Here is a 17,973-nt window from a genome sequence, read left to right on the forward strand (position 1 = left end):
TAGGTCACACTTAAGACCAGAAGGTGGGAGGTGGAACATTGGAAACACAGTGCTGGTCTGGTGGCAACAACTACTCTTACCATGGAAACAGATGAGGGGCAAATCACATTACTGATGGAGTAAAAAGCCGGATATTATTAAATGGTTATGTAGGCAGTTTGTATGGGGGTACATTTTTTAAAGGCATTCTTTGTGTTTTAGAGCTGATGCTGACTGTCCTGCTACAACATCAAATTCTAAGGAATCATCTTGTAATGATAGCTTACCTCAGGTGCTATCTACTGATCATAGCTTGGGACGATTGACCTTTGTCTCTGCCACTGAAAAAACACTTCAGAATCTAACTCTGTCTAGTCCAGAGAGATGTCAGGTAAGTAGCTTGTTAGATGCAAAATATTTTTATACACCAAGCTTCAAGTTGTAGTTTGATCTTAGGTACATTTTATGAAGAACTACCTTCCCAGAAGTATAAAATATTAGTCAAGGATCAGTGTAGTATAGTGGATGGTGTACTAGATTTTGACTTGTATTACCCAAGCTGACATTGTTACACTTTAGCCAGGACTCTGACTTACTCTGTACAGTGGTACCTCTGGTTACGAACTTAATTTGTTCCGGAGGTCCGCTCTTAAGCTGAAACTGCTCTTATCCTGAGGTGCTCTTTCGCTAATGTTTCTTGTCCCCTTAAGTACATTGGAACATACATACAAGGGATTGGATGAGTAAGGAGAACTAATTTAATGTTCTGGTCAAAATGCACTGTAAGTGGTAGAGTTAACCTCCCCCACTGCCACATTGTAAACTTACCATGTTCATGAACCTGCTGCTCTGGAATTCAGATCAGTGATATGAAAAACAAAATGGCAAAATCATAGCAAATATTCTTAGGACACTTGCGAACATAAGCTAATATGAATTAATAACACAGTGGACTATGAAAACTCATTTGTGCAGTGCCACAGGAGAGGAGAACCTCTGGCCTGTGGAACCAAACTTGACCTGCCAGGCCTCCCCATGTGGCATGCCAGAATGTTTTTCCCAAAGGTATGCCCACCTGCCCCATAACTGGCATAGTCTGTGATGTCAGGTGTGGGGCAGGTGTAGACAAGCATGGAGGAAGCAGGATTAATCCTCCACGCATTAGCTCTAATCCTAATTTAGGCATTCCAGCAGGTTCCCACAGGGAATTGTCTAGTACATCCCAAACCTCTAGAAAGTAGGGTTGAACACTGATACACAAGGAGTTCTGTCCTGCTTGGGCTGTATTTCCCACGTCCATGGACCAATTTGGCAGGTGGGTGGGACAAGCCACCTGCCAGACACCTGACATCATTATGACATCAGGTGAGTGACAGGTAGGTGGCCCCACCTATCAAAGTTGACCTGTGGGGAGTGGAAGAAGATAAAGATCTGCTCTGCTGGGTTAAAAATGTTTCCCATCCCTGCCTTGCCTCATGCCAACTACTATGCTGTACCAGCAGGGCTAGTACTGGTGATACGGCAAATATTGCACCTAACCTTTAGTTGCACATACACACTTGCTCACTTAATACACCTTGATACTTCTTAAGAATTACTTTTTGCTTCATTCCTGGGGAAGCAGCCGCCTGGAAGCATCATGAGATTGCTGACTTTATATGAAAAGCTTGCAGTAAATACTCACCTTGTACCAGCGTTGTGTGGCTTTTAAAAATTAGCTATGATGAATTTAGTTAACATAGTCGTCTGTTTCACACATCACGTTAAGCCCATGCTATGGTGTGCTGATGAATGCTGCTCAAACTGCACCTGCCTGGAGAGAAACCACACTTTGAGCCTTGCACACCATGCTAAGCTTTCACTGTGGTTTTACCTTTGGCTCAGGAAATGGAGGAGCAGAGTAGGTGCAATTTGAGGAGCACGCTGTTCATTCACAGTGAGCTATAGTTTGTTTCTAACTGTGGTTTAGTATAACATGCGAACAGGGCCAGTAAGTATTGTTTCTGCATTTAAAAGCCTTGTTTTTTTCCATTGAAGAGGATAATCAGTTTAGGCTATAATATTAATTTATTTTGTGAATTAATTGTGGTGTTTTGTCTTCTTGATAGGCAAGCATAGTAGTCTCTCTCTCTCTCTCTCTGTAGAGGTTTTTAATATGTACTAATCATAAGCTAATTACAAATTATAAATGCTAATCAAAATTTTAATATCTTCTATTCAGAATAATCGTGCTAGTGGCTGGGGCACAACAATCGTTTGGACCAGCCCAACTTCAGCATTGGAAGAAGAAACTAAAAAAAACATTGATTTGCAAAATAACAAACATCCATCACTAAGCAGTGCAAGCACTAGTGCGAGAAACCATAATAAGAAGAGAGAAATAAACAAATCTGCAGATGCTTCCAGCCTACCAGAGCACCAGAAATCAACTGGAGAGCAACCATCAAAGAGCAAAGATCAGTCTGCACAGAAATGTTCAAACAGTAATGAACTGGGAAATGTTGAAGTACCAGTAACAGAGCATGGGTATACAACCACAGCACATGGACCAGGCTTAGACTCTCAAAAAGATGTGCCTGCTCATGATGGTTTAGGTGACTGTATTTCATTAAGTCAAAATAGAGCAAACTTTAAATCACATGTTCCTGCTTCAGAAATTCCAGCCATATCTTCTCAAGTTCCAACACTGCTAACAGGATGTTCCCTTAGAACAACACCATTTGCCCAACAATATCTGAGAAGCTTGCCATCTCAATCAAATATGGCTCTGCCTCAGTATCAAGTTGGATGTCCTCCAGTTTTTGGTCTTCCACCCGGACTGATTTATTCTACCATCCCCGTGGGTCATGTTCCAAGCTCACTCACTGCTGGAATGACACCAGGTTCAGAAGTTGGATCTGGAATGTTGGGTGCAGCTCCACAGTGCAACTTCATATCCAGCCAGAATGTCTTTAGTAACACTCCACATACAGTACAAGTAGCTGATGGTGGTGGACCTAGACAGCTGGAGGAATCTGTGCCATTTGGACTTGGTAAGTTATTTGTTTTTCTTCCAGCAACCTTATCTAATGCCCTTTGTGGTCAGGAAGACATTTACTTGGACTCTTGGTCATTCTTTTATATATTTAAAATTTAAATGAGCATCATTTACCATCTTTATTTGTTCTTCATTATATGTAAAGCAGCCAGTGAACAATTTTTTTCTCCTGCTCCCTTTGTCTGCTCCAAGAGGTTGATGAACCCTCCAGAGCAGATTTGAAGGGAGAAATCCTGTTGCATGAGCAGAACTCTGCCTGCAGGCTGTTGCATAAAATCCATTTTATCCAACAGTTGGATAAAATACATTTTAGCCCTGTTTTATGTTGTCCAAAATTTGCAGTTTAAACAATTTATTGGTTGTTTTCTCTTTCCTAGAACGTGTAAAAGTCCCAGAAGAAGTAATGTTCCCTAATGCTTGTTGTGTGGGCCTGACATCACACACAGTCCTTAGTATTCTTAACCCATCTGAACGGTGGCTACAGGTCAGCATCGGCCTTCTTAGTATTATGCTTGATGGCGAAAAGGTATGTACCAAATCTTGCTATGTATTATGCATCTTTTAATATTTTACTTTTTTTCTCTAGTGAAGTAAACCGTGTTTTAAACTAAAGATGGTGGCCTGCTTGCCAGCCCCCGCAAAAAGGGCTAGAAAATTGTTAACTTGAAATTTGGTTGAAGCTCTGTACTTTTTAATATCATTTGACCATAAACTATGATGGACTTCAACACTCTTCCTCCTATTGATAGCAAACACAAAAGTCATTGTTTTCAAAAGTTTTCAAACACAAAAGTCATTGTGATGAAACTTCCATATCTATGTTCCATTTCAAAAGTATTCACCAATGTACCATGGGGAAGGGGGGCAGCACAGCAGTAGAAAGGATTTGGATATGGTCAATGCAGGACCTTTAAATGCCATCCTAATTCTTTGCATCTATTTTACACCTCTCTATTGAAAATGCCTTGCTTTGTCCTGAACCTCTGATTGTGTGTGTGCTTCTTTTTTTGCAGATGGACCCTCTGAAGCACAGGTGCTTCCTGTTTAAAAACAAAACTGTCATAGGACCTCGTACTACAGAAGATCTAAAAATGCTGTTTCTACCCTGTCAAGCAGGAGTCTTTCAGTGTGTGCTTAGTATTGCCTCTTGGCCATTTACTGCAGATGCAGATACAATAGTCCAGGCACAGGCCTTAGCAGCTAGAGTGATTGTGAATGCAGTTGCTGAGATTCCCGATATTGAGGTAAAAATCCATATGAGTGCATAATGCATAGTTCTGATAAATACATAGTTGGGGAAGGGGTGTAGAGTGCCATTGCCAGTCATTGTGAACAGTACTGAGCTAGATAGGCTAATAGTCTGACTTGCTATAAGGTATTCTAGCTCGCTTTTATTAATGTATTTGGTACATTTATCCTGCCCTTTATCTTACAATCTCATAATAAGCTACAAATAAAGCAAAGTACAAACAATCCAAAAAAGACAGAGCAGGTTAAAAGGTACCTTAAATCAACTGAAGACAAATAATTTTATAAGTTCTTATAGAGCCAACACAGCTCCTTACAGCAGCATACAGAAACTAATGCTAGCAACCTGAAGAGGCCTGGGAAAACAGGAGTCTTAACCAAATTAGATCTGGATTGTCAACAGATTCCATGCTAGGCACACTCCCTGAGGGAGGGTAATCCATAAGTGGGGCCCCAATGCAATATCCAAAAGGTTTGTTTCCAAAAATTAAAAACACAAAATACAGAAATAAGCAGGAAATAAAAACACAGTAGAGTTGTAAATACTCAGTGCCTGATTCAATAAACGTTTTTGCCAGTCACCTACAGTATAAAGTTCGCACCAAATAAACATCCCTGCAGATGGTGTTCTGTAACTGGGGGGCCCTAACTGCCCCCCACTGCTATGTTATCGGCTGTATCATTCCACAAATCGTTTCCTGAATTCCAAAGAACAATACTGAGTCTTGAAACTTCATAATTCACTATACTATAAAAAAAATCAATAATTTTACTATACGATACTTGGTCTCTCCAAATCTACCAAAATTTGTTAGTTACCCATGTATATCAGGATGTACATGTTCATCCTGAGGGCTGCAGTCTTCCAGAGGCTGAAGTATGGATGGACCTCTGTACAGTAGGTACGTTTCTGTCCACAGTCACACACTCCTTTATATTCTCCATCCAGGCAAGCAGGAGGCATTATCAGAATTCAAGAGCACATTCCAGCCAGGGAAAAATATTTAAGAAGGGTATAAAGTTGGGCCAAAGAGGTGGTGTGACTTGGGGAGAGTCCTGAGGGCCAGACAGAGAGAGGTGGGGGCCACATTTGGCACCTAGGTCCAAGTTTTCCCCATCCCAGTATACACAATGAGTAATTTTTAATAACTTCAGATGTTGGTGAAACTTTTGTTTCTTTGTTTTGGCTAATCTGTAATAGTAACAGTAAGAGGTGGTGGTCAGAATGCTGCTCCAGGAGGGGGCACAGCTAGAATCTCTTGTCTAGTTATCTTTTAGTGACACCTGTTTGCTTCTTCATACAAATAAATAGGACTTTGTGTGCCTCAATTCTTAAAGGTATTATTTCCCTCCCCCCTTTTCTAATATTAGGTGGAAGCAGGAACGACAAACCATCTTGACTTTGGTGATATGCCATCTGGCAGCTGGAAAGCTCTTCCACTGAAACTAACAAACAAGACATGTGCTAGAGTGCCAGTCAGACTTGTTATTTATGCAGTAAGTATTCATTCATTTATTTAAACTTGTATCCAAGCTTTTATCCATAGTTTGCAACACAAAACACGAAATACATTACAAAAACAAGAACAAAAATATGCACAAACCAACAACCCCCTCCCAGTTTAGCAACTTGTATAGTGATCTCTTGAGAAGCAACAACTTGTAAGTGACTGCTACATTGGTTCCACAGTATGGGTAACCAGCAGCTTGGTTTTACTCCCAGATAAGCAGAGAGCCAATGGTAACGGATTACCCTTGTTGCAGTGTGTTGATATCACCTGAGATATTTTCTTTGCATCCTGACATGTTTCTCTACAATGGGAATGTTGGTTGTGTAGCAGGATTTCATTATGCTATTCCCACAACAGCTGTCAGAAGCAGATGTTCTAAGAAGCTGAAGCAGAGGGATTCTTTCTTTCAGTCAAAGGTTTATTTAATCTGGCTTATAAAAGGCATCTATTCTGCTCAGTGCCCCATATGCTTGGAATGCTCTTCCAGAACCCGTGTGGTACCACCTCTTGCTTGAAAATTTTATTCAGTTGGTAAAACAGCAGGGCACTATTTAGCATATCCTGACAACAGTCAGTAACCTAAAATGCTGGGTAATTTAGGGGATGGCAGTAATGTTCTGCTTTTAAAATGTAAAAAAAATCTTTATTACAGAATGCTGTAGCATGGCGGTGTTTCACATTTTCTAAGGAACCAGTTAACGCTTCTGTTAGTTTGCTCCCTACTTGTGACATTTCCCAGCGAGCAGCTCCGTCGGTGATATCCCATGTAATGAATGCAAGAACTGATGGGCAAGTAAGTCACTATAAACCAAAGGAATATAGTTGAATTAACCAAAATTGTATTTATCCCTAAATGCTTCGCTGAAAGTTTGCTTTTAGTAATAGAGTAATCGAGAGCCAGTGTGGTGTAGTGGTTAAGAGCGGTAGTCTCGTAATCTGGGGAACCAGGTTTGCATCTCCGCTCCTCCACATGCAGCCGCTGGGTGACCTTGGGCCAGTCACACTTCTCTGAAGACTCTCAGCCTCACTCACCTCACAGAGTGTTTGTTGTGGGGGAGGAAGGGAAAGGAGAATGTTAGCCGCTCTGAGACTCCTTAAAGGGAGTGAAAAGCGGGATATCAAATCCAAACTCTTCTTCTTCTATTTGGGAAGTATTTGCCTAAGATCCAGGACAAAGCACCACCTTTCAAAAATTCCCCCGTATGTCAATTCTGTCTTTAAAATCTCGGTAGTTTCTGGGAAAATCTGGATGTATGGCAGCCCTGTTATTGGGGACATCTGTCTTTCACTTAAATTGGTGGTGTGCTTTTCTTCGCCAGTCATGATCTGCTTGTGTTCAGGTGAGCACAGAACCATTCACACCACACAAGAGCCCTTCTCTCCTCTTCCTACTGTACAGTGGTACCTCAGGTTAAGTACTTAATGCGTTCCGGAGGTCCATACTTAACCTGAAACTGTTCTTAACCTGAAGCACCACTTTAGCTAATGGGGCCTCCTGCCGCCGCGCCACTGGAGCCCAATTTCTGTTCTCATCCAGAAGCAAAGTTCTTAACCTGAAGCACTATTTCTGGGTTAGCGGAGTCTGTAACCTGAAGCGTATGTAACCCGAGGTACCACTGTATCTGTAGTTTAGGATAGTAAAGACTTAAAGCCATGGTCTTTTAAAATAAGATTCTGTGTGAAGATTATAGCTGATCAATGTTTCAACCATAATCAATACTTTAAAATGTTTCATTCTACACAAATGTCTTTCTTTCCAGGATCCTGATGTTCTAGTAGTGTGGGTTCAGTTCCATGCACCGAGCAAATGCATCACTTCAGGTATAAATCTGCTATCTTAAGAAATCAATGTACAGTGGTACCTTGGTTGTCAAACTTAATCCATTCCGGGAGTCCATTCGATTCCTGGAACTGTTTGAAAACCAAGGAAGGCGTGGCTTCCAATTGGCTGTAGGAGATTCCTGCACTCAATTGGATACTCAATTGTTGATAATACTTGGTGTCAAAGCTCATTCTAGAACAAATCATAACATTTTACACTTGATCAATCTTATTCTTTGCAATTACTTTATTCAGATTCTTTGGGTCCTGCAGATGAGTATTTTGCAAGAATTGATGTGGAGGTTGATTGTCCAGAGCCTGCTAAAATTTTAAGTATACCTCTGCATGCAAGATCTGGAACTCCTAGGATATATGCTCCAAAAGGCCTTCAGGTACATTTCCCCAAACCATCTTTTGTGATACAGCTTATTTCTTTCTATATTTCACTTCTAACTTTCACTTGAAACCTATTTTTTCTAGACTTTATATATGTCTGCGAGGATGGGATTATCAACAAGGCAGCAGTTGCCATTAAAGAACGCCGGAAATATTAAAGTTGACTTGAAAATCTTGGTAGGTTACCTTACTTTTCCAAGGAATAGTTCTGAAATTACTGTCAACCAAATCAGTCTAACTTAATCAGTACATAATAGAGAGTCCAATTCACTCTTTCCTGCCAAAAATTTTAAGTGCAAATTGATATTGCAGTCTTACCAACAATTTCAGAGGGGGTCATTGTTCCCATCTTGGTTTTGTCAGCTGGACTTGGTCAACTGGACTCACCCACAGTGGAAAGTGGAGTACAGGGCCTAATCCCCTGGTGCCTGCTTCTGAGATGAGAAATAATAGACACCGTTTCTATGTTGCTGCTATGCTGGGCAGAAGGAAGACAGCTGCTCAAGTAGTTCTGGCATAGCATCATCTACTTATGTGTGTAGGGGGCTGGGTTAGTAATGTGATTTTATTTCTAAAGCCACATGGTTGGCCACTAGAAAGCTCTTGCACTTTGTGGAAGTTACATAACCCTCAGCACGTTCTGGTGAGAATCTCAGCATTCCTGCTAAGATCCTCCCTGTGAGGTACAGCTTAGGAAATCATGGCAACTATGCATGTATCTTAACTGATATCTATGAAGTGGTTTAGAGTGGGCTTTTGAATTGAGCTCAGAAACTATAACTGATCAGAACAGAATAATTACCATATAATTTGATCTAACTAAGGACTTCGGTTACACTGTAATTCACATTTCCACCACTTGGAGCTTCTAAATTTTCTTCAAAGGCAGCTCTGTGAAGGGTAGCTTATGTGTTGTAATTTGGATACAACTAGGACATTATTGTATGGGACAAAATTCAGTTTCTCTAGGAAATATCATATCTTGTGTAGCAGCCAGTGGAAACGAAGAGTATTCCTGGCTACCATTGTCACCTGAGTATCAAAGGATGACACCTTGAAGTAACACTATTTATTTCTAGGCACTTGAGCCAGATAGCGGTATTTCTGTCAATCCAGAGGACCTGGTTCTTATACCTGGGGAGGAACAAGAAGTGACAGTTGTGTTTTCTCCAAAGGACTATAGAAATGCTGAAAGGTAATGCAACTTAATTGGCCCAATGATATTAAGTAGAAATTCTTTTTACAGAACTTCTAACTTGATGCTTTATTTTAATAGTGTTTTAAAAATCTTGGTGCTGCCATCTGGGCCAGAATATAAAGTGACTGTAAAAGGCGAAGTGACCGCAGTGGAGAGCAAACCTTTGGTACAAAAATACCCCAGTTCAGAAGTTCCCCCCATCCTAGCTAACAAGCAGTTTCTGACATGGGGAGGTGTACAGCTTGGCAGAACAGTGTAAGTACCAAGAAAAAAAAATATTCAGTGCATGATTGCTGGTGGTACATAAAGCGTGAATCAATTTTTCTTTCAGGAGTATAAAAAACAGGCAACTCCCATTTTGCGTACATTGAAAGCATGCACCATTTTCAAACCCAGAAGAGAGCAGGGTGGGTTTATGCACGTTCTGCCAACATACTCAATGACCTAGAATGCAACCCCCATGCAAATCAGGGTTGCCGGCAATGCATTGTTCAAACATGGTGATGCACGGATCCAGGGAGTTCCTGCATAAGCAGAACTATCTTTGCCATGTCCACAGTCAGTCAGGTTTGCTGATATCCCTTACTATTCCAAATGACCATCAGAAGCAGCATTTAGGGATGTGTGAGAGACTACAGTGTCACTGTCTTGTCTTTACCGAGCTTCAGTATATTGGTCTTCATCCAGTACATTCCTGGATCCAGTACAGTACCACTGTAAATAGATAAAATACTTGGCAGCTGGCAACTCTTTTTAAAAGAAAGAAAAAAGCGACCCCTTAATGGCACACAAAATTTACTGTTGGATATGCCTGCCTTTTCAGCATTGTACCCTTTGCTGTACATTTAGAAGCAAGTACATGCTGTGCATAAATAGCCAAAACTTTAGACTGTTGATAAGGTTCTAAAGATGTCTTATTATGGAAAATAACACTATTATAACTCAGTAAAATCACAGGTGTACAGCTAGACCAACTAACTCTTCACTAGATCACCTTGGATTTACCATACCGTAATTCTTGGTGGATAATCAGGGCAACTGTTCATATATATATAAGCAAATTACTATGAAATGTTAAAATTTCTATATTTTTTCAGCCAGCAGAAGCTAATCCTGAGAAATAACTCTCCATCTATTACTCAGCAGTTAAGATTGCTGATAAGGGGTCAAGATCAGGACTGTTTTCAAGTAAGTAATGCAAAACTGAAACTGTTTATATAAATTCAGATTCAAATATACTTGGTATTTGAAACTGAAGCTAGGATTTATTTTAATATTCTCACTGAAATAAGCCTTCAAATGGTATATTCTTAGTCTGCCATCCTGTACACAGTTACCTCAGAGTAAATCTCATCAAATTCAGTTGGACTTTATCAGCACATACAGGAGAGTACAGTGGGCATGATTTTAAATTTTAAATTTCTGAAATGTTGGTTTTGTTATGCCAGTGTCCCTCTTACAGCAGTATTTGCTGCTAGTTTTGTTGTATCAGACTTAAGAATCTTGAATTTTCTTTAACATACTCTGCATTTCACAGAGCAATGTTATAGTAGAAAATATTCAGCAGCTTTTAAAACCACAAATTTGAAAAAAATGACCAAATTTAAGATTCTTATAACTAGGGATGGAGAACAGGATGAGGTGATCATCCTAATTTCATGTGGGTGGGTGGGGGAATCCCAAAGGGAGAGAAGGAAGTTCAAAGAAAGAGAGGGTGCCAATTTGAATGGAGCCATCAGTTTAGCCATTTACACATTCTTCCTGTATTGAGATTTATCTCTGTGCATGGAAAACGTTGCAAATTAGTAATGAATAGGAAAAAACACTTATTCTTACTATGTCAGCATTTCCATAGAGTGGCATACCTCAGAGGTCATAGAATTATGGGAGCAAACTATTTGGGTTTAAACTGTTCATTAAAATCTTAACTCTTCTAAATTAATTTTCTGAATTAAATTAATTTGCTGTGTGGATTTTCTTGCATATTTGCAGTTGAAACTTGGAGAACATGTGTACAATAATTGTGAAATCAAGATCCGTCCAAAACATGATTATTCTGTCTGTTTAATGTTTACACCAACTCGATTAACCTGTATGTATGCAAAGCTTGAAATGAAACAGCTTGGTCTTCTATCTCAGCTAGGAATTAAGTTCACTGTAAGTTACTTTTTACACTGATCCTATTTCATGGGATGTTTCTGAATTTATTACGTTCATTTTTGCAGTAAGTCCTTCAGGATGTTTTGAAGTATCTTCTGACTGTAAGCCAGACAAAAAACCGACCACTATAACCTCATTGGGTTTTATTTTTTGTACTCCAGTAGTTTTCTTGATATTAAGAGTGGTAGAGAGTCTCTCCACATCTCAGTAACTCCCTTGCCTTTCACTTTGGATATCTTTTTCTTTGTGTTCTGGGCTTTTCAGTGTCTTAAGTCAGGGGTAACCAGCCTGGTTGTCCGTCCCCCGCCCCCCCCCCGATTTTGTTGTACTCTGCGGGTGGTGCTGTGGTCTAAACCATTGAGCCTCTTGGGCTTGCCGATCAGAAGGTCAGCAGTTGGAATCCCCGTGACGGAGTGAGCTCCCATTGCTCTATCCCAGCTCCTGCCAACCTAGCATTTCAAAAGCATTCCAGTAGCTCCCAAAGAAGCTTGCTTTCCTTACTTTTCTCAGTGGTGAAGGTGAGGGACGCCTTTGTGAAGAACCATTTCAGGGCACCATGAAACAGCTGTTCCCAACACAGCCAACTTCCTTCAACTTGCATCTGCCTGCCTGTAAAGATCCTGTTACTCGTACACATCAGAAACCAGTCATTATTCTGCTTACTTAAGCTACTTTTACCCTGCTTTTCCATCATTTGGTCTTTAGGATGTGCTACATATGTACATTTTAAAGAATTTTAGAATCCTTTTTAATATTAAAGATGGAGATAATGAAACTGGGAGCAAGGTTATTTCAATTCTGGTTTTTCTAAATGTACATTTTTCTTTCTTTCAGATACCATTGTATGGATATGGAGGAAATAGCAATCTGAGATTAGAAGATGTTAAAAAACACTGTAATAGATATATAGTGGGGCTGAATGATATAGCAGGGCTGAATGGTAAAACAAGACAGGCTTCCTTTTCTGTACAAAATACAGGGAGTCGGGCTGCGTATGTGAAAGCACTGTGCTTTAAGAACTCAAGTGAAATAATTGTTATGGATCCAAATGTGATGAGAGTTTCCCCAGAAAAGTTTGTTCTTCAGGAAAGTTCACAGCAGGTAATATGAAAGCCACAATATATATATATTAAGCAAGACCTATAAAATGTGTAAGCTGTTAACATTCCCCCCACCCACCCAAAAATGTGCCATAAAGTCTTGCTTTGTGTTTGTGAATCTTACATATAATTCAAACAATTGTGCCACAAATTAATTTACCAAAATTTGACTGTTTCCTCTCAGAAAGTTACAGTAACATTTAATTCAACTGAAGATCAAAGTAATTCACCAGTGTTGTCTACAATTTGTTTTGTCTATGGAGATGAAATTTTGAGACAGCAGTATCGCAGGTAAGGCTAAATGTTTTTTGAGAAATAACAAGTATATTCATTACTATCTGTTCTTAAGAAATAAGAAGCAGATGGTTAGAATGGATATTTAAAGAATAAAAGGTTTTTTTATATTGGCTGTTAAATATTACTACAGAGCTTTTCAAACTGTGTGTCGTGAAACATTAGTGTGTCGGCTGTGTCACACAAATGCTCCCCACACTGCTCCCTGGGCTAGAAAGGGGTTAGTTTAACCTCCAGTTGCTAGTAAAACTGAATTACTGTGTTGTGAAAGGATGCATGTCTAAAATGGGTGTCACCAACATGAAAAGTTTGGAAAGCTCTAAATTAGTGGTTATTAAATAACATAGCCAACTCTGTGTTCAAAGATCAACAGTCACTGGTATCAAGAACAGGAACAAGTTCACTTTTTTGGATTATAAAATCCCTTATTGTAAAATACGTTTGCAAAAGGTTTGGAAAAGACTGGAGTATGCAGCTGTGTTCAGCACTCAGATTTGCTTCATTTTCTGGCTATGGCAGGTTAGCACTTGAGGGTGTTAGAATGTCTTTGTTTTTAGTCCTGCTCCCTCTCCCGTTGTGCATGGTAGTCAAATGCTTCGTAACAAGTTGCTAACTTCCAACAATCCCACAATGAACATGTAAGAGCAGTATATCTAGGAAACAGACATATGTAGGTGTTTCCCTCTTCCCTGCAACATAACCAAAGTAGTTCCTATTATCTGGCCTAATTTGAGCTTGCTGGGCACAATGTTTGTGGGCCCATAAACTTTCTCTGTTGTTAGTAGCAGGCCATTATATGTGGTCATTGTCAGTGCTGCTTCTCCCCTCCCCTTTGTCCTCTGTTATGTGCAGACAAATCAGTAGTAGTTGGACTCTCCACAGACCAGTGGAAGGCAAGATTCCAGAGTTCTAACTCTGTGTGGTTCTTTAACCAGCATACTAGACATCTGGGGCAGATGATTGCTGGAAGGAAACTTTTGGACACATTTGTGGAAGGATGATTGAGTTATGTTTGTTATGTTTCTCATTGGGAATAAGAAGCTGATCAGATGTAGTCCCTAAGCACACTGCAGTGCATAAATGCTTTTAAAGTGGGGTAATTGGATTGAATGCTTTACAGAGTATTTTAGTGTCTTTGTTAAATGCTTCTTCATAACGTTAATGAGACCTGAAAACTCTCAATTGTCTACTCAGAGCTGTACAGCAAAATCCAGAGCAAGTGCAAAAAATGCTTCCTGCTAATAATCCTGTGATAAATGTAAAGTTTGATGAAGAATTCCTTGGGGAAGAGCTGGTGACTGAAGGTAAGCTTGACCACCCTGAGAATATCTACTTGTTTGTATATTTGATTTCTCGCCATTCTTTAGATGTATTTCAAATTTAGCTTTCACTACCACTTTCCCTGCTGATCAGAAGTTCGGCGGTTTGAATCCCCGTGACGGGGTGAGCTCCCATTGCTCGGTCCCTGTTCCTGCCAACTTAGCAGTTCGAAAGCACGTCATAGTGCAAGTACATAAATAGGTACTGCTCTGGCAGGAAGGTAAACGGCATTTCCGTGCGCTGCTCTGGTTTGCCAGAAGCAGCTTAGTCATGCTGGCCACATGACCTGGCAGCTGTACGCCGGCTCCCTTGGCCAATAAAGCGAGATGAGCACCACAACCCCAGAGTCATCTGCAACTGGACCTAATGGTCAGGGGTCCCTTTACCTTTACCTTTACCACTTTCCCTTATTCATATGATTATATTCTTGCAATCTGGTTATCATAATACAGGCGCTAGTGCAGCTCGGTTGTTTTTAACATGGTTGATAGTAGGGAATATTGTGGTGGTGCAGTGCTTCTCACCTGACCTCTAGTCCATCACGTTGCTGCCGTTTATGTCCCCAGACCTCACAGCCTCCTTACCCTCCCAGGAAGCAACACCTATGCGACCTGCCAGAAGTCAAGTGAGCAGCCCATCTCACTGTCCAATACTGGTTGAGAAATCAACCATGCAGCCATCTCTGTCTTCTCCATAGCAAATCCCTCCTCCCTCCCATCTCCCATTGTCATTCCTTCAATGCTATTTAGGATTCCCTTTTCATCTGCCTTTGGCAGCAGTAGTTGCTTGATCTTGCTCTAATTCTAGCTCTAACTTTTTAATACTTTTCTGAAGCTTGCATCATTCATGTCACCTTTACAACATTAGCTTTTATCCTAAAGGTACATATTTGGAAGTTCCATTTGAAATCAGTGGGAATTTGTGTATCCTTGTGTATCTGCTGGGAGGCTGGTGATGGACTATGTCCATTTTCTCTCTTAACTTATAAAGAATTTGAAAAGGTCCAGGAATGCAATTACTGTATGTAAAGACGGTAATAACCCAGTTGATTAGTCTGTCATCAGTCACGAATCTTCAGTAAATACTGCAGTTTGTTTCATTAATCCAGCTTTGCTTTTGATTTTTAAATGTCTTCTCTAGTATATGATCTTCCACAACATTCGTTTGATATCCAGTACTTTTTCATGAACATGAGAAGGATTATTGTTTCGGCAGTTAATGCCTTCAGTAGTTCTGCTTTCAATATCAAGCCATCTTCAGTGCATCGTGTAGCACTAGAGAGGTAATTTTATTTGTCATTTTTTAGTATTTTCTGAAATACTGGTAAGCAGTTCCTCTAACTTGGTAAACTTTGAATATTCCAACAAAAATACGAATTAAAAGACTCTGAAATTAGGTCATAATGTGTAGTTACCTGACTGGACTACTTCAGTGACTGGGGCTTGTATATAATCTTTCTTGGTGGTTTTGGGTGTTGATATGATTCCTGTGGAGTAATACATAGGGGAAAGGTTATGTTGGAACTGAAAATCATTTTCAGAATACTAAATTCATCTGCTAACTTTTAATTGCTTTTATCAGTTTTTATCTTTCAGAAACTCTGGCTAAGGCTAAGTAAGGCAAGGGTTTTTTATTTTCTTTTAGAAGGCAAGTTTTATACTCTGATATTTGCTTCTCTTGTCTCGTTTCCTAGTATTTGGTGTTGAACTGCTCTTTCTCTGTTTCATAGACCTGGTGTTCCTGAGAAATCCAATATGACTTTGGATGTACTACCTGTTAAAGGACCTCATGGTTGTGCATTGTCATCAAATGCTGATAGCATTGATGAAAATAAGCTTGTTTCTAAGGAAAACTGGACTCTTCAGCCTGAATTTCTAATTCTCACTGCTCCTTCTCAAAGTATGTTATTTCCACACGTTTCAAGAGCTGTTAAAAATATTCACCATGATATTTGTAACCTATACATTGCTTAGGATTGTTATGTGATAGATAGTATTACTGTGAGACACAATAATAAACTGAATTTGTTTGGGTTTGGGAATATTTCTCCATGTATATAGAACTCTGTTGTTAAACTAATCATGATGCATAAATTCTGGAATTAAGAGAATTTATTTCTGTAGCAGAGATGACTTCAAAAGCTTACCTAGAAACTTTCAGTGGGATTTTCTGTGTTTTACAGATCTGCTTGTTACAGTCATACCTTGGTTCTGGATTGCCTACTGACTTGAGCGTTTTGGCTCCTGAATGCCACAAACCTGGAAGTGAGTGTTTCGGTTTGTGAACATATTTTGGAAGCCAAACGTTGGACGCAGCTTCTGATTGAGTGCAGGAAGCTCCTGCAGCCAATCAGAAGCCGCGTTTTGGTTTTTGAATGTTTTTGGAAGTTGATCGGAATTTGGGAACCGATTCCGTTCAAGAACCAAGGTATGGCTGTAGTTCTAATTTGTTACAAGTAAGTAAAAGATTCCTTGTTTCAATGTTGGTAACAAATCAGTTGCTGGCAGCCTAGTCAGTGGTTGTAAAGTTTCCACTTTCCAAAGTAACTCCCAACCCACTATTTAGATATCAATAAAGTAATACATGCTCTTTTCCTATAGCTGTATTATGTAGAAGCCTTTGATTCATTACTGCATGTGTAAGTTTGGAAGTTGTTAATGCTTTGTAAATAGCACTTAAATGTATTATAAGATAACTGAGAATTCATGCAATTCTTATCTCAAAAGGTGGAGCTGCGATTACTAAACATGCACAAATAAGTAACAACTCAAACAGGTCATTGACATTTGAGCTATCGTGGCCTGCTCACTGTCTGACAGTAACACCTCAGCATGGAACTATTGAACCAGGGTAAGTACTTCCATTGTTCATTACTTTTCCACATGACTCCATATATATTTGAAAACCGTGCTTTGCAGTGAGTAAGGTTGCAATCCTATATCCACTTATGCACAACTAGTTTCTGTAGAATTCAGTGGGGCTTACATCTCAGTGCCATTGTATAGGATTGCACTGTCAGTCTGATTACATCCAGCTCTTGAGATAGCATGAAGGTGAAAGGGAAGGAATCTTTGTACAGTTGTGAAAAGAGCTTCTGGCTATGTCCATAGTGTCAAGCTTTTCTTTCCTAAAAGAATAAACAGCCTTGTTTTTATTTATGCTGAGAAAAACCTTTAATTCTTAGGGATAACCTAAAGTATTTGTGGTTAGCACAGAAAAAATTAATACTGTACGTATACAAGACATATGATTCAGATTGAGTTAGCAATGTATTTCAGTTTTTTTATGAGCTGACAATACTATGATACATTTAAATAACTTAAAGTTAGAGCCTCTCTCACATATGATTTCATAGTCTTCTATGAAAAATGCTGCAACCATATGATCTGAAGCTGATATATTGCACCTATCACAATAATAGTTATACAGTTGGCAAGGATATTGTCACCCCACTTGATATTTTGTTTCTGATAGTGTTGTATCATGGACCTAATAATCCTAGCCCCGTGTACATGGCAGGTGCACTGGTGATTGAAACATCACTCTGTGAGTTTTCCCTTGTCTTTATGAAGCTAGACTTGTAGATAGGCGTGGGTTTGCAATTCCTCAGATTAAATTAATAAAATACTAAAATTTCATCTATTGTGTACAAAAATGTCAAGAAGAACAGTAACTAGATCTAATAATGAAACATTGATTTCATTTAGCACATTAAAATTAATGCACTGGACGTCTTATTTCTAGAAGCAACATTTCAATTTATGTGAGTCCAAATCCATCACTCGCAGAAAAGAAATCCATCTTTCCATGGAGTGGCCTTATTTATGTACATTGTGATAATGGACAAAAAGTAAGTGGCTTAAATAAGTGTCTAAGGTTATGAAAATTTTGCCAAATGCCTTGGTTTTA

At 39.5% G+C, this 17,973-nt stretch overlaps 1 protein-coding gene across 7 annotated transcripts in view; it reads left to right on the forward strand.

The window, feature by feature from the left end:
• CEP192 (centrosomal protein 192) overlaps positions 1-17,973 on the forward strand; it is a 45,402-nt gene that overhangs the window by 18,786 nt on the left and 8,643 nt on the right. For all 7 annotated transcript variants that reach the window (XM_081919302.1, XM_081919301.1, XM_081919305.1 and 4 more), the window contains 20 exons: positions 202-370; positions 2,201-3,011; positions 3,394-3,542; positions 4,030-4,260; positions 5,636-5,761; positions 6,428-6,568; positions 7,536-7,596; positions 7,852-7,988; positions 8,077-8,169; positions 9,072-9,187; positions 9,269-9,445; positions 10,288-10,378; positions 11,183-11,347; positions 12,185-12,451; positions 12,635-12,741; positions 13,939-14,048; positions 15,205-15,346; positions 15,794-15,963; positions 16,791-16,914; positions 17,809-17,914. In XM_081919302.1, the coding sequence (XP_081775428.1) occupies positions 202-370; positions 2,201-3,011; positions 3,394-3,542; positions 4,030-4,260; positions 5,636-5,761; positions 6,428-6,568; positions 7,536-7,596; positions 7,852-7,988; positions 8,077-8,169; positions 9,072-9,187; positions 9,269-9,445; positions 10,288-10,378; positions 11,183-11,347; positions 12,185-12,451; positions 12,635-12,741; positions 13,939-14,048; positions 15,205-15,346; positions 15,794-15,963; positions 16,791-16,914; positions 17,809-17,914 (3,493 nt within the window). The remainder of the gene's footprint in view (positions 1-201; positions 371-2,200; positions 3,012-3,393; positions 3,543-4,029; positions 4,261-5,635; positions 5,762-6,427; positions 6,569-7,535; positions 7,597-7,851; positions 7,989-8,076; positions 8,170-9,071; positions 9,188-9,268; positions 9,446-10,287; positions 10,379-11,182; positions 11,348-12,184; positions 12,452-12,634; positions 12,742-13,938; positions 14,049-15,204; positions 15,347-15,793; positions 15,964-16,790; positions 16,915-17,808; positions 17,915-17,973) is intronic.

Source organism: Podarcis melisellensis, assembly GCF_964234715.1.
Source record: "Podarcis melisellensis genome assembly, chromosome: 7".
Classification (NCBI taxonomy): Eukaryota; Metazoa; Chordata; class Lepidosauria; order Squamata; family Lacertidae; genus Podarcis; species Podarcis melisellensis.